The 20,929-nt window shown below is 40.5% G+C and overlaps 1 protein-coding gene across 1 annotated transcript; it reads right to left on the reverse strand.

Annotated features, from left to right (window-relative positions):
- Positions 1–18,008: 18,008 nt before the first annotated feature.
- On the reverse strand, positions 18,009–19,337 carry LOC109242565. Its single transcript, XM_019409410.1, has 3 exons — positions 18,542–19,337; positions 18,136–18,435; positions 18,009–18,016 (listed from the first exon to the last, which is right to left on the reverse strand). Exons 1-3 carry the CDS (start codon positions 19,335–19,337, stop codon positions 18,009–18,011), a joined length of 1,104 nt encoding a protein of 367 aa, XP_019264955.1.
- Positions 19,338–20,929: the final 1,592 nt, after the last annotated feature.

Raw genomic sequence — 20,929 nt, forward strand, 5'->3', positions numbered from 1 at the left:
GCCCCGGGACGACCTATTGAAACAGGGCCCGACGATCTTTGGAGGAAAATACAGGCTAAGGAGTACTCGGTCGCTGAACAGCTGAACAAAACACCAGCACAGATATCTATCCTGGCTCTTCTGCAGAGTTCAGACGCTCACAAGAATGCCTTAATGAAGATACTAAGCGAAGCCTATATGCCCAGTAATATAACCGGGGGTGAAATGGAGAATATGGTGGGGCAAGTGCTGTAGAGCCATAAAATAAGCTTCCACGAAGATGAGTTGCCGCCAGAAGGTTTGAGACACAACAAGGCACTGCACATCACCGTGCAATGCGAAGATTATTTCAGCACTAGAGTTCTGATCAATGGAGGATCGAGCCTCAACATCTGTCCGCTTGTAACTCTCAGAACTCTGGGGAAAGGCCTACACGAGATCAAAGACGGGGCTATCAATGTCAAAGCCTTCGATGGGTCCCAGAGATCTACTATTGGAGAAATTAGCCTATGCTTGCAAATGGGACCAACATGGTTCGACGTCGACTTCCAAGTGATAGACGTCCCGGCATCCTACAACTAGCTGTTGGGACGCCCCTGGATCCACGCTGCTGGAGCCGTAGCATCGACCCTGCATCAGGCGGTAAAGTTTGAATGGAATCACCAAGAAGTGATCATTCATGGCGATGGTAGTAACCCCATATATAGTCGCCAGACTATCCCAATGATCGGGGGCAAAAGGAGAATAGGCGGAGAGACATACCACCACATCGAAAGGGTCAACGCTGTAGATAAAGATAAGTGGTGGGACAACAAGATCGAAAGCATCCTGAATTGGTGTGGGTACGAGCCTGGAAAGGGACTTGGTAAAAATCTTCAGGGGATCACTAAGCCCATCAAACTGAAGAAGCATGGCACTACCTTTGGCTTAGGGTATGGTTACACTTGGGAAGAATTCCAGAACTAGTCGCCACCATGGCGCGGCCCCTACTATCCATTGGAGTTTTCGATACCCAGCCTGGAACTGACCTTCAAATTGACATATACTATATATGGGTCAGAAGAAGATGAAGCGTTGGCGGCCATGAAGAATTTGTTCCTGGAGGATGATGATATGACTGCTGTGTTCTTCGAGGAGGAAGGGGAGGAAGGCCCTTCCGTACAAGCTGTAAACAGAGGGGACCGCCTTAGCAACTGGTCAATTAAGACCGTCGGGGCCAAGAAGGCTTCGGGGTAGCCAGGCTAAACAAAAGCAGCATGCATCTTTTTTGTTCATTTTACGAGTTGATTTTCTTTCCGCATTGTCTTTAATTTCGAAAAGAGCTCCGATGTTTCAAACAGCTTTGACTTTAATCAAAGCATTTCCGTTTATCATATATATCCCGCTTATTATTTTCTCTATCAGTTTCTCGATTTTTACACAGCATTACTATTACTTACTTTGATGATGAACCAACGATTGTGACTTGCAACGAAACAGCGCAACAAAAGGACATAGACTCAGAAGAAGATGAAATACCTGAAGAGGTCGTCAGAGAGGTTGAGAATTTTGAGAATAGACCTAAGTCCAACCTGGAAGAAACTGAGGTCATTAATTTGGGAGATACAGAGAACGTCAAAGAAACTCGCATCAATGTTCACTTGTCGCCATCAGAAAGGGAAAAGTATATGGAATTTTTAGAAGAATATGAGGACATATTCGCCTGGTCGTATGATGATATGACTGGTCTCAGCACGGCCATTGTAGCTCACAAACTGCCAACAGATCCAGCCTGTCCGCCGGTAAAGCAGAAGCTTAGGAAGTTCAAGCCCGACATGAGTTTGAAAATCAAAGAAGAGGTTACTAAGCAAGTCAAAGCTAAGGTTCTCAAGGTGGTAGAGTATCCGACATGGTTAGCCAACATCGTGCCGGTACCAAAGAAGGACGGGAAGGTTAGAATCTGTGTCGACTACCGGGATCTTAACCGGGCCAGTCCCAAAGATGACTTCCCCTTGCCAAACATACACATTCTTATCGACAACTGCGCCAAGCATGAGCTGCAGTCTTTTGTTGATTGTTTCGCCGGATATCATCAGATATGGATGGACGAGGAAGATGCAGAGAAAACGGCTTTCATCACGCCGTGGGGAATGCATTGTTACAAAATGATGCCATTTGGGTTGAAGAATGCTGGCGCCACCTATATGAGAGCCATGACTACTATCTTTCACGACACGATACACAAGGAGATCGAGGTATATGTGGACGACGTCATCATCAAATCCAAGAAAGCCACTGATCATATGGAAGATTTGAGAAAGTTATTCAACAGGCTGAGAAGGTATAATCTGAAACTGAATCCCGCCAAATGTGCGTTCGGGGTTCCTACCAGAAAACTACTGGGTTTCATCGTGAGCCGTCGAGGGATAGAATTGGACCCGTCAAAGGTCAAAGCCATTCAAGAATTGCCACCGCCAAAGAACAAGAAAGACGTGATGAGTTTCCTGGGGAGACTCAACTATATCAGCCAGTTCATAGCTCAGTCCACAGTCATTTGTGAACCTATCTTTAAAATGCTCAAGAAAGACGCTGCTACTAAATGGACTAACGATTGTCAGAAAGCTTTTGACAGAATCAAGGAATACCTGTCAACTCCACCAGTCTTGGTTCCGCCCGAGCCAGGAAGGCCTCTATTGCTTTATCTTGCGGTTTTTGATGGAGCATTCGGTTGTGTTCTGGGACAACATGATGAAACCGGGAGAAAGGAGCAAGCCATCTACTATCTCAGTAAGAAGTTCACCCCGTACGAGGCCCGGTATTCTTTATTGGAGCGCACCTGTTGTGCTCTGACTTGGGTAGCTCAGAAATTGAGGCATTATTTCTGTGCTCACACTACTTATCTCATATCTAGGATGGACCCGCTGAAGTATATTTTCCAGAAGCCCATGCCCACTGGAAAGCTCGCCAAGTGGAAAACCTTGTTGAGTGAGTTCGATATTGTTTACGTGACTCAGAAAGCAGTCAAGGGTCAAGCCATAGCAGATCACCTTGCCGAGAATCCCATTGAAGGAGAATACAAACCACTGAAAACGTATTTCCCTGACGAAGAAGTATCCTTTGTAGGAGAAGATATTGCAGAATCCTACGATGGTTGGAGGTTGTTTTTCGACAGAGCCGCAAATTTCAAAGGAGTTGGCATAGGGGCAGTCCTAGTATCAGAAACCAGCCAGCACTACCCGGTATCCGCCAAGCTCAGGTTCCCTTGCACAAATAATATGGCCGAATACGAAGCCTGCATCCTGGGGCACAAGATGGCCATTGACATGAACATTCAAGAGTTACTAGTGATCGGGGACTCAGACCTGCTCATACATCAAGTTCGAGAAGAATGGGCCACCAAAAACTCTAAGATACTTCCCTACCTGCATCACATACAGGAGTTGAGGAAAAGATTCGCAAAGACAGAGTTTCAGCACGTCCCCAGGGTCCAGAACGAGTTCGCTGACGCATTAGCCACATTATCATCCATGATCCAGCATCCAGACACAAATTTCATTAATCCCATCCCAGTAAAGATTTATGATCAGCCAGCTTATTGTGCTCACGTTGAGGAAGAAGCAGACGGAAAACCATGGTTCCACGACATCAAGGAGTACTTGACAACAGGGGAATATCCAGAACTTGCCAGCGCCACTCAAAAGCGCACGCTCCGGAGATTATCCAACAACTTCTTTCACAGCGGAGGAATCCTGTACAGGAGGACTCCCGATTTGGGTTTGCTAAGGTGTGTCGAAGCAAAAGAAGCATCCAGACTATTGGAGAAAGTGCATGCAGGGACCTGCCGGCCGCACATGAATGGTTTTGTCTTAGCAAAGAAAATACTCCGAGCAGGGTATTTTGGATGACTATGGAAACAGACTGTATCCAGTATGTTCGCAAGTGCCATCGCTGTCGGATACATGCAGACATGATAAAGGTGCCTCCAAACGAGCTTACTGCAACAAGCTCACCGTGGCCATTTGCCGCCTGGGGGATGGATGTCATTGGACCTATCGAGCCTGCCGCATCAAACGGGCACAGGTTTATCCTGGTGGCAATCAATTATTTCACTAAATGGGTTGAAGCAGCGTCATACAAAGCAGTGACTAAGAAAGTTGTGGTAGATTTCGTCCGTGACCGTATTGTTTGCCGATTCAGAATTCCGGAATCAATCATCACTAATAATGGTTCCAATCTCAACAGCAACTTGAGGAAAGCAATGTGTGAGGCATTCAAGATCAAACATAAGAACTCTACAGCCTACAGGCCTTAGATGAATGGAGCCGTGGAGTCAGCCAACAAGAATATCAAGAAGTTACTAAGGAAGATGGTCGAAAGTCACAAACAATGGCATGAGAAGTTATCATTCGCTTTACTAGGATTCCGCACCACAGTCCGCACATCGGCCGGAGCAACTCCCTACATGCTGGTCTATGGTACAGAGGCGATCATCCCCAGCGAGGTAGAGATTCCCTCCTTAAGGATCATATAAGAAGCAGAGTTGGACGACGCAGAATGGGTAAAAGGTCGCTACGAGCAGTTAGCCCTAATAGATGGGAAAAGGATGAATGCAGTTTGCCACGGTCAGTTGTATTAGAAAAGAATGTCCAGAGCCTTCAACAAGAGAGTCAAGCCAAGGAAGTTTACACCGGGGCAGCTAGTGTTGAAGAAAATATTCCCGCATCAAGATGAAGCCAAGGGAAAATTCTCTCCCAACTGGCAAGGTCCATACATGGTTCACCGGGTTCTAACTGGAGGAGCCCTTATCCTTGCAGAAATGGACGGAGAAGTCTGGCCGAAGCCAATCAATTCAGACGCAGTGAAACAATACTATGTGTAAGCACTTACGATTTCCTTATGACGTATTTTGAACTACGCCTGACCTGATTCCCGTTTAAGAGGGGATACGTAGGCAGCCCTATGGGTTCGGTCACAATTTAATAAAAATTTCATGTCCCCCTATTATTGGAACTGGGGCAGAATTTTGAGGAGGACCCTCAAAATTCTGAAGTTGATTTTTCATCCGTTTAGCACAGCCGTCAGAAGTGCCAGCCCAGTAAACTAGGGCAGAATTTTGAGGAGGACCCTCAAAATTCCGAAACAAGAAAGATTGCAATTCTTTGAACCACGTCGCAGTCGTTGGTTCATTTAAACAAAACCATTTTCTACTTACGTCATATTTGTTAAATCATGCATAACTATGACAGCTGCTGTTTAGCGACGCTACGCCAACGTCAAGCAGGACGAGCAAAGGCCACGGGAAGACGAACTAACCTTCCCCCTTCTACAAAACTCACGATTTTTCTATGAATGCAGGCACTCAATTCGCAATGTCATTAGATATATTTACGCACTCATACTTTCTCAAGAATGCAACTTCTCAGAATCATCACCTATTTACAATTTCTATCCGTATACAACATCCCCAGCAGCTACAATGATGCAATCAGCTATCAGCTATCATCTACCAGCTAAGAGATTTCATTACTATTCGCCCTTTTAATTCTTGCATTGAATAAGGCTACCTTTCTGCCTTCCGAGACTAAGCGTTGTCTCCATTTGCATTTCCTGCATTGCATAAGGCTACCTTTCTGCCTTCCGAGACTAACCGTTGTCTCCATCTGCATTTCCTGCATTGCATAAGGCTACCTTTCTGCCTTCCGAGACTAAGCGTTGTCTCCATCTGCATTTCCTGCATTGCATAAGGCTACCTTTCTGCCTTCCGACACTAAGCGTTGTCTCCATCTGCATTTGCTGCATTGCATAAGGCTACCTTTCTGCCTTCCGAGACCAAGCGTTGTCTCCATCCTGCATTATCTGCATAAGGCTATCTTTCTGCCTTCCGAGCTCTACCTCTACTTGCATGGCTGAAATATTGCCACCTTATCTTTCTTGCATGGCTGAAATATCGCCACTTTTACTTACGTCTTGCAATCAGCTGAAATATCGCCATTTACATTTTTTGTATCAGCTGAAATATCGCCATTTACATTTTTTTGTATCGGCTGAAATATCGCCAAACATTATTTAAATCCTGCAATCGGCAGAAATATCGCCATTTACATTTTTGTATCGGCTGAAATATCGCCATTTACATTTTTTGTATCGGCTGAAATATCGCCAAACATTATTTAAATCCTGCAATCGGCTGAAATATCTCCATTTACATTTTTGTATCGGCTGAAATATCGCCATTTACATTTTTGTATCGGCTGAAATATCGCCAAACGTTATTTAAATTCTCTATCGGTTGAAATATCACCATTTACAGTTTTGCATCGGCTGAAATATCGCCAAACTATTATTTAAATTCTCCATCGGCTGGAACATCGCCTGTTTATTTAAATTTCTGTCGGCTGAAATATCGCAATTTACGCTTTTGCATCGGCTAAAATACCGCCAAATCTTGCATCTCATGGGCTGAAATATCGCCAAACTGTCCAAAGGAGTCATCATTCGGAGGCATCATCCTCATAGCCCGAGAATACCATGCCATGGCCTGAGGACCCCACTTTATATCCCGCACATCATTATTCAAAGGCATCATGGTTCGAAGGCACCATCATCATAGCCCGAGAACATCATTTCATAGCCTGCGAATCCTTTAATTCTGCGCTTCATGGCCCAGGACATCATAGTCCGAGGACGTCATCCTAACCGTTCGAGGACAACATTCATGGTCCAACGGGAACTTGCATCATGTTTAAGTTTATGCATAATATACGCCCGTATTGCTTACTTGCAGGTACACCGCCTAGCATGACCGTCTCAGCAGGAGCGATCCCGCTCCAGTCCCCACCGCCGATCAAGTTTCAAATACCTCTTGCCCCCCCTAAAACATCGTACCCGTCTCTTTCGTATCGCCATCGGCATGTTCCGTCAATGGTTCCTGAACTACATACGGCCTGATTCCTGTAAAACCAGGGATGTGTAGGCAGCTCAGAAACCAGAGCTCGGTCAAATTCTTTTCAAATCGCCGCTTCCGGTCAAAATTGGCCATCATATCTTTACCCGATAACTCTTTCATCCTTCCCGAGTAAAGAGGGGCAGCTGTTGATACCCAATTTTTCCCTATGTATTTTTGTACCCAAAATACTTTCAAAATAGCATATGTGTGCATATATAAGCACACCCATGAGTTTTGATATTTTTCATGATTTTTAAACCAATTTATTGCCTGTTTTAATACCACAAAAATCCAAAATTATTCCCAAATTATTATTTTTGGTGAGTAACTTATTTCATTCTCATGTTTACACCAAAATATAAGTAAGGTAATTTTTGCAAATTTTATACAAATTCATTTGGCATTTTTAAAGCTAAATTGCATATAATTGCAATCATAGCCTATCTTGTAATTTTTAGCATTTTATAATTATAAAATTAATCCCAGCATTTTTAAATTAATATTTATACAATATTTATTTACCCAGTACTCTTAATTTACTTTTAAAATTGTGTTACTATTTTATAAAAAATTAAAAAGGGAAAATTGGCTATTTACGATTTAGCCCCAATGCATTTCAATTATAGCCAAATTGATAACCCAATTCAGACCCAATTTGAGCCCAAATCACCCCAGCCAAATTACCCAATCAACCCGACGCAGTACCCATTAACTCAAACCCGCCCGCTTTCTTTTAATCTGAGCCGTTGATCATTTTTGATCAATGGCCCAGACCTCCCCTTTCCTTTTTTAATTTCAAACGACCCCAAACCCTACCCCATTCCTCACAATACGCCGCCTTTGAATCCTCCTCTTTTCTCAACTCTCTCTCAACTCATCTCAAACCCTAGCCGCCACCTCTCACCGAAACCCTAATCCATGGCTTCCCAGACTCATCGGAGGTCTATATCGGCCTCCCATGGCTTCTATGCGCTCATCTCTCAGATCCTATGACCAGATCTTGAAGGGGTCTCGACCAAGCCGTTGCTTGATGGCTGTTCTCCGGTCACCTTCAACCTTTGTCCGGCCAGCCATGGCCATTCGAGCTCGATCTTCGACTATCCTGCCTAGATCTGGAGTTTCCAAAGCCTTTCTCATCGTCTGGGTTTCTTATGAAACACTAGCTCTAAGGTTCCTTCTATTTATTTCTTAGATCTACTCCAAGATCTATATGTGTTTGACCGTTATGAGCATGTTTCTCAAAGTTTCCCGAATTTTTTGCTTCAAAACTCTATGTTCTTTTAACTATGGTTTTAGGTTAAGTTATTTCGAAGTTCCTCTCTTATTCTTGGCATGTTTCTGACTTTGTTGTTTCTTTTCCTTATCTGAGTAAGCATGTTGAAAACCCTAATTTTGTGATTGTTTGAGTCTGTTTGTTAAGATTTCATTCAATTCATACGCGGATCATCTCTAGGTTTGTTTGATGTTAAAAACCCTAATTTCGGGAATTTATTCGAGTTCATGAGCCTATCTGTTTGGTTTACTGAAAACCCTAATTTTTAAGGGTTTCACTTGGGACTCTGAAATTGCTTGTTGTTTCACCTGTTTGTCGTCTCTAAACTCAACTGATTTGAAAACCATAGTCTCTTTGGGAGGCTATTCAAAGTCCTGTGAGGTTGTTTGTGCATGCTTGTATGTTTGAAATTATTCAACTTGATGCCTTGTTTCAACATTTCTTTTCTCTATATGTTCTACGCTTGTGATTCTCACTCGAATCTCTGCATGTTTTCGACTCCTTCTCTCTCCATTACACCTTGAAGCCTAACTAACATGCTTTGAATGATTGCTCTATGCTATTGCTGCATGATGTTTCTTTTGCCATAACTTAGCCTCACATGTCTGCTATTTGTGCATGCATTATATACTGAGTACCTCCTGTGATTTATTTAACTCGAAATTGATTTCAAAAAACTTTTCCTTCCTTGAGATCCTGATTTTACTAGCCTGTCAAAGTCTAATTGATTCCTTTTTCTTTGATTGGCCCCACTGAATCTTTCCAAAAATAATTTCAAATCCTGTACTTAGACTTAATTGCCTATTGTATGACTTTACTGTTTCTTTTATGGCAACAGCCATTCTGCTTGCAAGGCTGGTTCTCCTTTCCTTATTTGGATACGGTTAGTATTCGTTTGAATAAGAATTCCCTGATTAAAGGGGAGTCTTATACTAATTGATTCTGATTTGTGACCATGCCATATTTGTGTTAGATTTGTACTTGTTACCTTATTTCTCTACACGTTTTCAAAGCTATAAATATCTCCTCCCTTTTCTTTGAACACACGAACACAGAACGCAATCGGAGTCCACAAGTCACTCTCACTTAAAAACTCTTTCTCTTTTACTTGTGCTGTTGTGGACTTTGTTTACTCTACTTTCTCCTGCGCTCTTTTGCTTCTCTACTGGTATGTCTCAGTTAGTTTACATGTCTCCACCACAATGTGTTTACTTCTGCCCACTTCTGTCCAATTCTTTTAGTTGACATTTGTTTCTAGCATATTGTAACATGTTCCCCCTTCCTTTGTAATTCAGAATTTAAATTATGTATGCATCCTGTCAGTTATTTGTCATGAATTTGATACTTTATGAATCCTAAACCCTCATACCCCTTTATAGGTGAGTTATGGTTCGGGGCATGACAACACTCAAATATAGTTGTCCATGATTCTGTATTGGATTCTTTGAATCCCAAACTCAATCAGTTCCCATTCCCTTTCCCCCTTTATGTGTTGTTGGGCTTTAGACTTGGGTCTGGCAGTGTCCTAATCACTGTCCAGACTCTGGTTTGACCTTCAAGGGTCTGCTCTTAATATGTTTGACCAAGCAGGTGGTCAGGGGTGTGCCAGCCTACTTTGTAGCTAGGTATGACCACCACCTGTCATGGCCCCCCAATTCCTTTTCACTTTGCACTTACTCTTAGCTATAAGTTCTGCCCCTCTCTTGCAAGCCATGCTTTGGGACCCCCGAGCTCCCTCTAAACTTGGATGTGTGAGAGCCGGCTCTTCCACACTGCACTATTCTAATTCTGGTAGTATCCTGGGTGTAAGCAATGCCTGGAATCCCTGAGATTCCTTGGAACTTTGAAGCACCTTGGATAAAGAGAAGGCTTTGGAAATCTGGATCCCGGAAGTGGCTCAATCGCATGTTATTAGACATTAAGGTTGAATTAGGCTACTCGGATATAGCTTTTAGCTTTTGATGTATCCTTTAATTTCCAGTTTGATTCATTGGGTTGTAATAATTTTGTATGAAACTCGGGGAGTATAGTAAAAGGGTGTGGGAGGGGTCTTTACTTTTCTTGTATCCAAGGGGTAGAAATCATGAATTAGGATTTTATTCAAACTAGAAATCCTGCCTATAGGGTCTTTAATACTGATTCAATCACATAGAGACCATGCCTATAGGATTTAACGCTTAACTTTACCGCAAAAATCACCTAGAAAGCATGTCTATAGGATTTAACATTCATGTTCTGTAATGACATATATAGAGATCATGTCTATAGGCTCTTGCATTTCTGCATATATAAATGTCATTAGGCAAACCGTTTATAGGCTTAATAACAAAGTTGCATATAGACATCATGTGTATAAGACTCTTATTGATATCAGGAAAGGGTGTTAAAATCAGTAAACATATAGAAAGCATGCCTATAGGAAACCTCGTCTTTAATAGCATCATTCGTTCTTAAACAGTATCGATTGCTGGAACTAGTGTCTTTATTAAAACTGGTAATCTTCTACTTCTAAAGCCCGCTAAAATTGGTAAACCTTTTTCCTATAGCCAATCTGCACTCCCCCAAAACTCGTAAACCTTTTAATCAGTCTACATCTTTTCTGAAATAACTGGTAACTCTTTTCTAAAAAATCGGTTTGCATCTTTTCTCTTTGTTTAAACTGATAATTCTTTTTTCTAAAATCAACTTGCATCTTTTCTGAAACTACTGGTACCTCTTTGCATCTTTTTCCTGAAATTAATAGATCCTACGCCTAGGTTTTTTATTTTCGACTCATAAACAAGGGTTGGCTAATTAATGAATTGGGTCAGTCCCTGACAACTGTATCCGAGTTGCCTAATGCAGACTCTCTGTTTAAATACATGTGTTGAACCAGTCCGCTCGCTGCTTAATTTAATCTAAGACTAAATCAGTATTTGTCAAGGCATGCTAAACTAAATGATTGTTTGACTTCTGGGGTTAATTTGAGCCTTGTATGCTTGCTTGTCCTCCCCTTTTACTTGATACTTGTTTTGAATGTCGAGCTAGAATTTTATCCTTTAAACTCCACAAAGGCCCCCATCCCTTTCTTCCCCTTTAGGATTAGAAGTCCTAATACACCGGGACTAATAGGATTGGGGCGGGTAGTAGCATGCGATAAGTAAACGATACCGTTCCGNATTAGATATATTTACGCACTCATGCTTTCTCAAGAATGCAACTTCTCAGAATCATCACCTATTTACAATTGCTATCCGTACACAACATCCCCAGCAGCCACAATGATGCAATCAGCTATCAGCTATCATCTACCAGCTAAGAGATTTCATTACTATTCGCCCTTTTAATTCTTGCATTGCATAAGGCTACTTTTCTGCCTTCCGAGACTAAGCGTTGTCTCCATCTGCATTTCCTGCATTGCATTAGGCTACCTTTCTGCCTTCCGAGATTTAGCGTTGTCTCCATATGCATCTCCTGCATTGCATAAGGCTACCTTTCTGCCTTCCAAGACTAAGCGTTGTCTCCATCTGCATTTCCTGCATTGCATAAGGCTACCTTTCTGCCGTCCGAGACTAAGCGTTGTCTCCATCTGCATTTCCTGCATTGCATAAGGCTACCTTTCTGCCTTCCGAGACTAAGCGTTGTCTCCATTTGCATTTCCTGCATTCCATAAGGCTACCTTTCTGCCTTCCGAGACCAAGCGTTGTCTCCATCCTACATTATCTTCATAAGGCTATCTTTCTGCCTTCCGAGCTCTACCTCCACTTGCATGGCTGAAATATCGCCACCTTATCTTTCTTGCATGGCTAAAATATCGCCACTTTTACTTACGTCCTGCAATCGGCTGAAATATCACCATTTACATTTTTTGTATCGGCTGAAATATCGCCATTTACATTTTTTGTATCGGCTGAAATATCGCCAAACGTTATTTAAATCCTGCAATCGGCTGAAATATTTCCACTTACATTTTTGTATCGGCTGAAATATCGCCATTTACATTTTTTGTATCAGCTGAAATATCGCCAAACATTATTTAAATTCTCTATCGGTTGAAATATCACCATTTACACTTTTGCATCGGCTGAAATATCGCCAAACTATTATTTAAATTCTCCATCGGCTGGCACATCGCCTGTTTATTTAAATTTCCGTCGGCTAAAATATCGCCATTTACGCTTTTGCATCGGCTGAAATACCGCCAAATCTTGCATCTCATGGGCTGAAATATCGCCAAACTGTCCAAAGGCGTCATCATTCGGAGGCATCATCCTCATAGCCCGAGAATACCATGCATTGGCCCGAGGACCCCACTTTATATCCCGCACATCATTATTCAAAGGCATCATGGTTCGGAGGTACTATCATCATAGCCCGAGAACATCATTTCATAGCCTGCAAATCCTTTAATTCTGCGCTTCATGGCCCACGACATCATGGTCCGAGGATGTCATCCTAATCGTCCGAGGACAGCATTCATGGTCCAACGGGAACTTGCATCATGTTTAAGTATATGCACAATATACGCCCGTATTGCTTACTTGCAGGTACATCGCCTAGCATGACCGTCTCAGCAAGAGCGATCTCGCTCCAGTCCCCACCGCCGATCAAGTTTCAAATACCTCTTGCCCCCCTAAAACATCGTGCCCGTCTCTTTCGAATCGCCATCGGTATGTTCCGTCAATGGTTCCTGAACTACATACGGGCTGATTCCTGTAAAACCAGGGACATGTAGGCAGCTCAGAAACCAGAGCTCGGTCAAATTCTTTTCAAATCGCCGCTTCTGGTCAAAATTGGCCATCATATCTTTACCCGACAACTCTTTCATCCTTCCCAGGTAAAGAGGGGCAGCTGTTGATACCCAATTTTTTCCTATGTATTTTTGTACCCAAAATACTTCCAAAATAGCATATGTGTGCATATATAAGCACACCCATGAGTTTTGGTATTTTTCATGATTTTTAAACCAATTTACTGCCTGTTTTAATACCACAAAAATCCAAAATTATTCCCAAATTATCATTTTTGGTGATTAACTTATTTCATTCTCATGTTTACACCAAAATATAAGTAAGGTAATCTTTGCATATTATACAAATTCATTTGGCATTTTTAAAGCTAAATTGCATATAATTGCAATCATAGCCTATCTTGTAATTTTTAGCATTTTATAATTATAAAATTAACCCAGCATTTTTAAATTAATATTTATACAATATTTATTTACCCAGTACTCTTAATTTACTTTTAAAATTGTGTTACTATTTTATAAAAAATTAAAAAGGGAAAATTGGCTATTTACGATTTAGCCCAAATGCATTTCAATTATAGCCAAATTGATAACCCAATTCAGCCCCAATTTGAGCCCAAATTACCCCAGCCCAATTACCCAATCAACCTGACCCAGTACCCATTAAATCAAACCCGCCCGCTTTCTTTTAATCTGAGTCGTTGATCATTTTTGATCAACGGCCCTGACCTCCCCTTTCCTTTTTTAATTTCAAACGACCCCAAACCCTACCCCATTCCTCACAATACGCCGCCTCTGAATCCTCCTTTTTTCTCAACTCTCTCTCAACTCACCTCAAACCCTAGCCGCCGCCTCTCATCGAAACCCTAATCCATGGCTTCCCAGACTCATCGAAGGCCTATACCGGCCTCCCAAGGCTTCTATGCGCTCATCTCTGAGGTCCTACGACCAGATCTTGAAGGGGTCTCGACCAAGCCGTTGCTCGATGGCTGTTCTCCGGTCGCCTTCAACCTCTATCCGGCCAGCCATGGCCATTCGAGCTCGATCTTCGACTATTCTACCTAGATCTGGAGTTTCCAAAGCCTTTCTCATCGCCTGGGTTTCTTATGAAACCCTAGCTCTAAGGTTCCTTCTATTTATTTCTTAGATCTGCTCCAAGATCTATATGTGTTTGAACGTTATGAGCATGTTTCTCAAAGTTTCCCCAATTTTTTTTCTTTCAAAACTCTATGTTCTTTTAACTATGGTTTTAGGTTAACTTATTTCGAAGTTCCTCTCTTTTTCTTGGCATGTTTCTGACTTTGTTGTTTGTTTTCCTTATCTGAGTAAGCATGTTGAAAACCCTAATTTTGTGATTGTTTGAGTCTGTTTGTTAAGATTTCATTCAATTCATACGCGGATCATCTCTAGGTTTGTTTGATGTTAAAAACCCTAATTTTGGGAATTTATTCGAGTTCATGAGCCTATCTGTTTGGTTTACTGAAAACCCTAATTTTTAAGGGTTTCACTTGGGACTCTGAAATTGCTTGTTATTTCACCTGTTTGTCGTCTCTAAACTCAACTGATTTGAAAACCCTAGTCTCTTTGGGAGGCAATTCAAAGTCCTGTGAGGTTGTTTGTGCATGCTTGTATGTTTGAAATTATTCAACTTGATGCCTTGTTTCAACATTTCTTTTCTCTATATGTTCTACGCTTGTGATTCTCACTCGACCCTCTGCATGTTTTCGACTCCTTCTCTCTCTATTACACCTTGAATCCTAACAAACATGCTTTGAATGTCTGCTCTATACTATTGCTGCATGATGTTTCTTTTGCCATAACTTAGCCTCACATGTCTGCTATTTGGGCATGCATTATATACTGAGTACCTCCTGTGATTTACTTAACTCGAAATTGATTTCAAAAAAACTTTCCTTCCTTGAGATCCTGATTTTACTAGCCTGTCAAAGTCTAATTGATTCCTTTTCCTTTGATTGGCCCCACTGAATCTTTCCAAAAATAATTTCAAATCCTGTACTTAGACTTAATTGCCTATTGTATGACTTTACTTTTTCTTTTATGGCAACAGGCATTCTGCTTGCAAGGCTGGTTCTACTTTCCTTATTTGGATACGGTTAGTATCCGTTTGAATAAGAATTCCTTGATTAAAGGGGAGTCTTATACTAATTGATTCTGATTTGTGACCATGCAATATTTGTGTTAGATTTGTACTTGTTACCTTATTTCTCTACACATTTTCAAAGCTATAAATATCTCCTCCTTTTTCTTTGAACACGCGAACACACGAACACACGAACACACGAACACACGAACACAGAACGCAATCGGAGTCCACAAGTCACTCTCACTTAAAAACTCTTTCTCTTTTACTTGTGCTGCTGTGGACTTTGTTTACTCTACTTTCTCCTGCGCTCTTTTGCTTCTCTACTGGTATGTCTCAGTTAGTTTACATGTCTCCACCACAATGTGTTTACTTCTGCCCACTTCTGTCCAATTCTTTTAGTTGACATTTGTTTCTAGCATATTGTAACATGTTCCCCCCCTTTCCTTTGTAATTCAGTATTTAAATTATGTATGCATCCTGTCAGTTGTTTGTCATGAATTTGATACTTTATGAATCCCAAAGCCTCATACCCCTTTATAGGTGTGTTATGGTTCTGGGCATGATAACACTCTAATATTGTTTTCCATGATTCTGGATTGGATTCTTTGAATCCGAAACTCAATCAGTTCCCATTACCTTTCCCCCTTTATGTGTTGTTGAGCTTTAGACTTGGGTCGGGCAGTGTCCTATTCACTGTCCAGACTTTGGTCTGACCTTCAAGGGTCTGCTCTTAATGTGTTTGACCAAGCAGGTGGTCAGGGGTGTGCCAGCCTACTTTGTAGCTAGGTATGACCACCACCTGTCATGGACCCCCAATTCCCTTTCACTTTGCACTTGTATCTATAAGTTCTTCCCCTCTCTTGCAAGCCATGCTTTGGGACCCCGAGCTCCCTCTGAACTTGGATGCATGAGAGCCGGCTCTTCCACACTGCACTATTCTAATTCTGGTAGTATCCTGGGTGTAAGCAATGCCTGGAATCCCTGAGATTCGTTGGAACTTTGAAGCACCTTGGAAAAAGAGAAGGCTTTGGAAATCTGGATCCGGGAAGTGGCTCAATCGCATGTTATTAGACATTAAGGTTGAATTAGGCTACTCGGATCTAGCTGTTAGCTTTTGATGTATCCTTTAATTTCCAGTTTGATTCATTGGGTTGTAATAATTTTGTATGAAACTCGGGGAGTATAGTAAAAGGGTGTGGGAGGGGTCTTTACTTTTCTTGTATCCAAGGGGTAGAAATCATGAATTAGGATTTTATTCAAACTAGAAATCCTGCCTATAGGGTCTTTAATACTGATTCAATCACATAGAGACCATGCCTATAGGATTTAACGCTTAACTTTTCCGCAAAAATCACCTAGAAAGCATGTCTATATGATTTAACATTCATGTTCTGTAATGACACATATAGAGATCACGTCTATAGGCTCTTGCATTTCTGCATATATAAATGTCATTAGGCAAACCGTTTATAGGCTTAATAACAAAGTTGCATATAGACATCATGTGTATAAGACTCTTATTGATATCAGGAAAGGGTGTTAAAATCAGTAAACATATAGAAAGCATGCCTATAGGAAACCTCGTCTTTAATAGCATCATTCGTTCTTAAACAGTATCGATTGCTGGAACTAGTGTCATTATTAAAACTGGTAATTTTCTACTTCTGAAGCCCGCTAAAATTGGTAAACCTTTTTCCTATAGCCAATCTGCACTCCCCCGAAACTCGTAAACCTTTTAATCAGTCTACATCTTTTTTGAAATAACTGGTAACTCTTTTCTAAAAATCGGTTTGCATCTTTTCTCTTTGTTTACACTGATAATTCTTTTTTCTAAAATCAACTTGCATCTTTTCTGAAACTACTAGTACCTCTTTGCATCTTTTTCCTGAAATTAATAGATCCTACGCCTAGGTTTTTTATTTCAACTCATAAACAAGGGTTGGCTAATTAATGAATTGGGTCTGTCCCTGACAACTATATCCGAGTTGCCTAATGCAGACTATCTGTTTAAATACATGCGTTGAACCAGTCCGCTCGCTGCTTAATTTAATCTAAGACCAAATCAGTATTTGTCAAGGCATGCTAAACTAAATAATTGTTTGACTTCTGGGGTTAATTTGAGCCTTGTATTCTTGATTGTCCTCCCCTTTTACTTGATACTTGTTTTGAATGTCGAGCTAAAATTTTATCCTTTAAACTCCACAAAGGCCCCCATCCCTTTCTTTCCCTTTAGGATTAGAAGTCCTAATACCCCGGGACTAATAGGATTGGGACGGGTAGTAGCATGCGATAAGTAAACAATACGGTTCCGCGCTTTAATACCTAAACAGGGTGGGAAGGGTAGACATGGAGATGATGATTACACGTTAACACTCCGCGTACAATTGAGTACCGGTGTTGTGCGAATGATCCATGTAATGTATAAACCTATGACCCTTTTCTCCTTCTTTATTAGTTTAATAAAATTTTCTGAATCTTTAAAGCTATTGCATTTTCAATTCCTACTTCTCGCATGATCTTTTCGGATTATTTGCACTAAGTACTTGACCTTTTTCTCCACTTGCACGTTTTTTTACAAAATTGCTCCTTTAAAATTCAGCACTTCTTTTAACCTTTTGTGCTTCTTGTACTTGTTTATTTTTTACATCTAAAGTCACAATGGTAGCATGGCCGTGAACCACACTAGTGGATCTTGAGGGGTGCCTAACACCTTCCCCTCGAGATAATTTCAAGCCCTTACCCAAAACTCTGGTCTGCATCTTTAATTCTTCTAAAAGTGTCCTAATGCACTATAATCATTAGGTGGCGACCCTCCAAACTCTCAAAAAACCCAATTCCCAAAGTGGGAAAAGAGTTGTCTTCCCAAATATCGTGAACCCGATTCCGCGAGGAAAAAGGGGGCGTCGACACCCTATCAATTCTTCTTTGAATTCTATCTTCCACTCTTTGTTTATTGGTCCATGTATAGTAATCCCCTTTCCATATCAATTCATTTAGATTAGCTGTCTGAATGCAATCAACAAAGTCTTGAATATCAGCTTGATGTACAGGATTACCCTGATCTCTGTCTGCTGAACACATTATTGCACTAAAATTACCTATCACTAGCCAAGGTTTTGTGATACCTTGAGCTAATGTCTTCAGATCTTCCCATAACCCCTTCCTTTGTTCCATTGTATTGAAGCCATATATGATAGTCACCAAGCAGTCAGTCTGATATGCACTCCCTGTAATTTCACAATGCATCATCTGAGCAGTCTCCGTCAGCTTAACTACCTGATAGTTGTTTGTGTCCCATAGTACCCATATCCTCCCATTTTTAGCAGATGAATAATTATACAAACTATTCCATCCCGTGGCTATATTTCTAGTAATAATTCCAGCTTTATTCTCCTTGACCCTTGTTTCAACAATAGCTGCTACTCCTATTTATTTTTTTTCAGTATTTTCTTCACTTCTTTCTGGTTATATCTCTTATTCAATCCCCTTATATTCCACACTAGACAATTCATATTGATCTCTTTGACTTACCTCCTATATCAGGAGGTACAGTGTGAGCACCATTCTCCTCTCTACTCAGTATTTGAAATCCATTCCTCAGTGGAACTGAACCAAGCACTGGAAAATTGATATTATTAAACTCTGCACTTATCCTCTCCACCTCTTGATTTTTACTCATAACCTTTGGTGTTTGATCTTCATGTAATACTGGCATATTCATCTTTGTCACACCTGAACCTTGTCCCGCTTCCATTACCCTTATGGTCTCTAGTTGTTGTATAATTATTTCCTGTTCTAGCGTAGGTTCTTCTTCTGCTTGTTTTGTCTTTCCTTTCTCTTTAGTCACCCATTGCTGCGTTATCTTCTTTGGCTTGCTCTTATCATTCATAGTTGCACCATATTGATTCTGTCTTCTCCCTTCTTGCTTGTAGTTATGCCCAATGACTTGGCACGTTTCACGAAATTTTGGTTTCCAATCATAGTTAATTGGCTGCAAGAAGGTCCTCCCATTTGAATCTTCAACAGTTATTTCATCCTTCAGAGGTTTTGTCATATCCACCACCATTAGCATCCTAGCATAGGATACTCTCAATTGTTTAGCTGTACATTCATCAGCATACATAGGTGTGCCAATTGAACTTGCTATTCTACTTAGTGAGTTCACATCCCAGCAGTTCAGTGGAAGTTTTGGAAACCTAATCCATAGAGGAATTTCAGTGGGGAATTCCTTCTCAAAATCAAAATCAGTTGTCCATTGTTTAAGAATAATAAGTCTATTATTGATTATGTATGGTCCAGCAAACAAAATCTCCTGCATATCATCCATCGTCTTAAATTTGATGATATAATAACCATCCTCATGCATATATAGATCTGGAATTGAGTTCCAATTAGTTTCTATATACCTTTTCATTACATTATATCATGGTAAATCTCCCAGTACATATGCAATTAGAGCCCTTTTCCATTTTTTCGTTTCTCTATCAACCTCTTCCTTATCCAATTGAAAAATTATTTATCCATCAACCACTTGTGGTGGAATATAGGTTAGTTTCACACCGTTTTCTGCTACTCTGTTCTTCGCAAATAAGCTTGCCCATGCTGATTTCTCCTCCACCTTTGCCTCTTCCTTGCTCTCTTCCGCTAGTGTTACTGTTCCATTGGTTTGCGGTTGCGAGTTGACCTCAATCACTTTTGTTACTTCCCTTCCTAGATCCCGTTCCTTCAAAGCTACATCTGAGCTCAACTGAGACTTGTTAGTTCCAGCTGAAGCTTCTACTTGAGTCTTAGCTGCAGATCCCTTGTTTGCATGTGTTGTTCTTATCACATCTTCATCATCTTCCTTTGAATCTTCATTGTTTCCAGCTGTAATTTCAAAATTGTTAAACGGTATCTTCCGTGGTCGGTCTCGTCCTCTTCCTTGGTCACCACCCCTGCCTCTCGCCCCTGCCATTGTCACACTGGCGTAGGTTAGACTAACTTACGCCGAGAGCACTGAGAGAGAAGTCTTTTATTTGATTTTTTTAATATTACCCCTATTTATTACTAACGTGTGTGTGCGTGTTTTGATAACTAATATCATAAAGTATATTAGGTATCTTCAAACTCATATGTATATATAATATGAACACGACTATTGGAAAATGATCCAAAAGTTATTTTTTAAGTAAGCATTTTAGTAGTCCTACAATTATCAAAAAGCTGTTAGGAATTGAGCGGGAAAACGCGGTTAGGTATCTTTTTTCCTTAATTATGTTTAGACCCCAAAAATTTGCTTATTTCTTTTTTCTGACTTCTGGTAGAGTTTATATGAGACACACTAACAGTCTAGTTTTTTTCTATATTTTTTGTTCAAATTGATAAAACAATTTAAATGCAATAATCATGATATGCTCTTGTGAAAATTATTATTAGAAGAAAATCTGACTTTTCATCTAATAAATTCATTTTAATAATTAATACGATACTTTTAAAGGTGATTGAAACTTCATATTTATAGTCAATAAAAAATTATGCTTAAAAAACTATAGTACCATGTTATATGCAGAGGCAAAGTCAAGTTTTAAGTTTATGAGTTCGAAACTCTAACTTTTTAAGTATTTGATTCTAAATAATAAATTATATATATTTAATATATATTTTTAAGTCAAATAAAAGAATTAAACAAAAGCTGCTAGATTCATCAAACCCGTAGTTGACACTCAAGCTCCGTCCCTAGTTATATGGTATTTTCTAAAAATTTGGTCAGATTGACAGTCAAGAAGACTTTCATTGAATGCAAGGGTGGTAAGTGGATGGGTCAGATCGGATATAGGTGGATCAAAAACGACTACAGGTAAAATTTCCAACCCCATCCATATTTAATCAGGATAACAGAATAGGTTAAACGGTAGATAACTTCTTAAATATGATCACTTT

Source organism: Nicotiana attenuata, unplaced genomic scaffold (genome assembly GCF_001879085.1).
Source record: "Nicotiana attenuata strain UT unplaced genomic scaffold, NIATTr2, whole genome shotgun sequence".
In the NCBI taxonomy this organism is placed as follows: domain Eukaryota; kingdom Viridiplantae; phylum Streptophyta; class Magnoliopsida; order Solanales; family Solanaceae; genus Nicotiana; species Nicotiana attenuata.

Bases quoted from the DNA above. Each gene is read 5' to 3' on its own strand.
- LOC109242565 (XM_019409410.1), bottom strand. From the start codon at position 19,337: ATGGATGATATGCAGGAGATTTTGTTTGCTGGACCATACATAATCAAT. The intron at 18,436-18,541 runs GTAAGTCAAAGA...AAAAATAAATAG, and splicing joins TGTACCTCCTGATATAGGAG to GAGTAGCAGCTATTGTTGAA.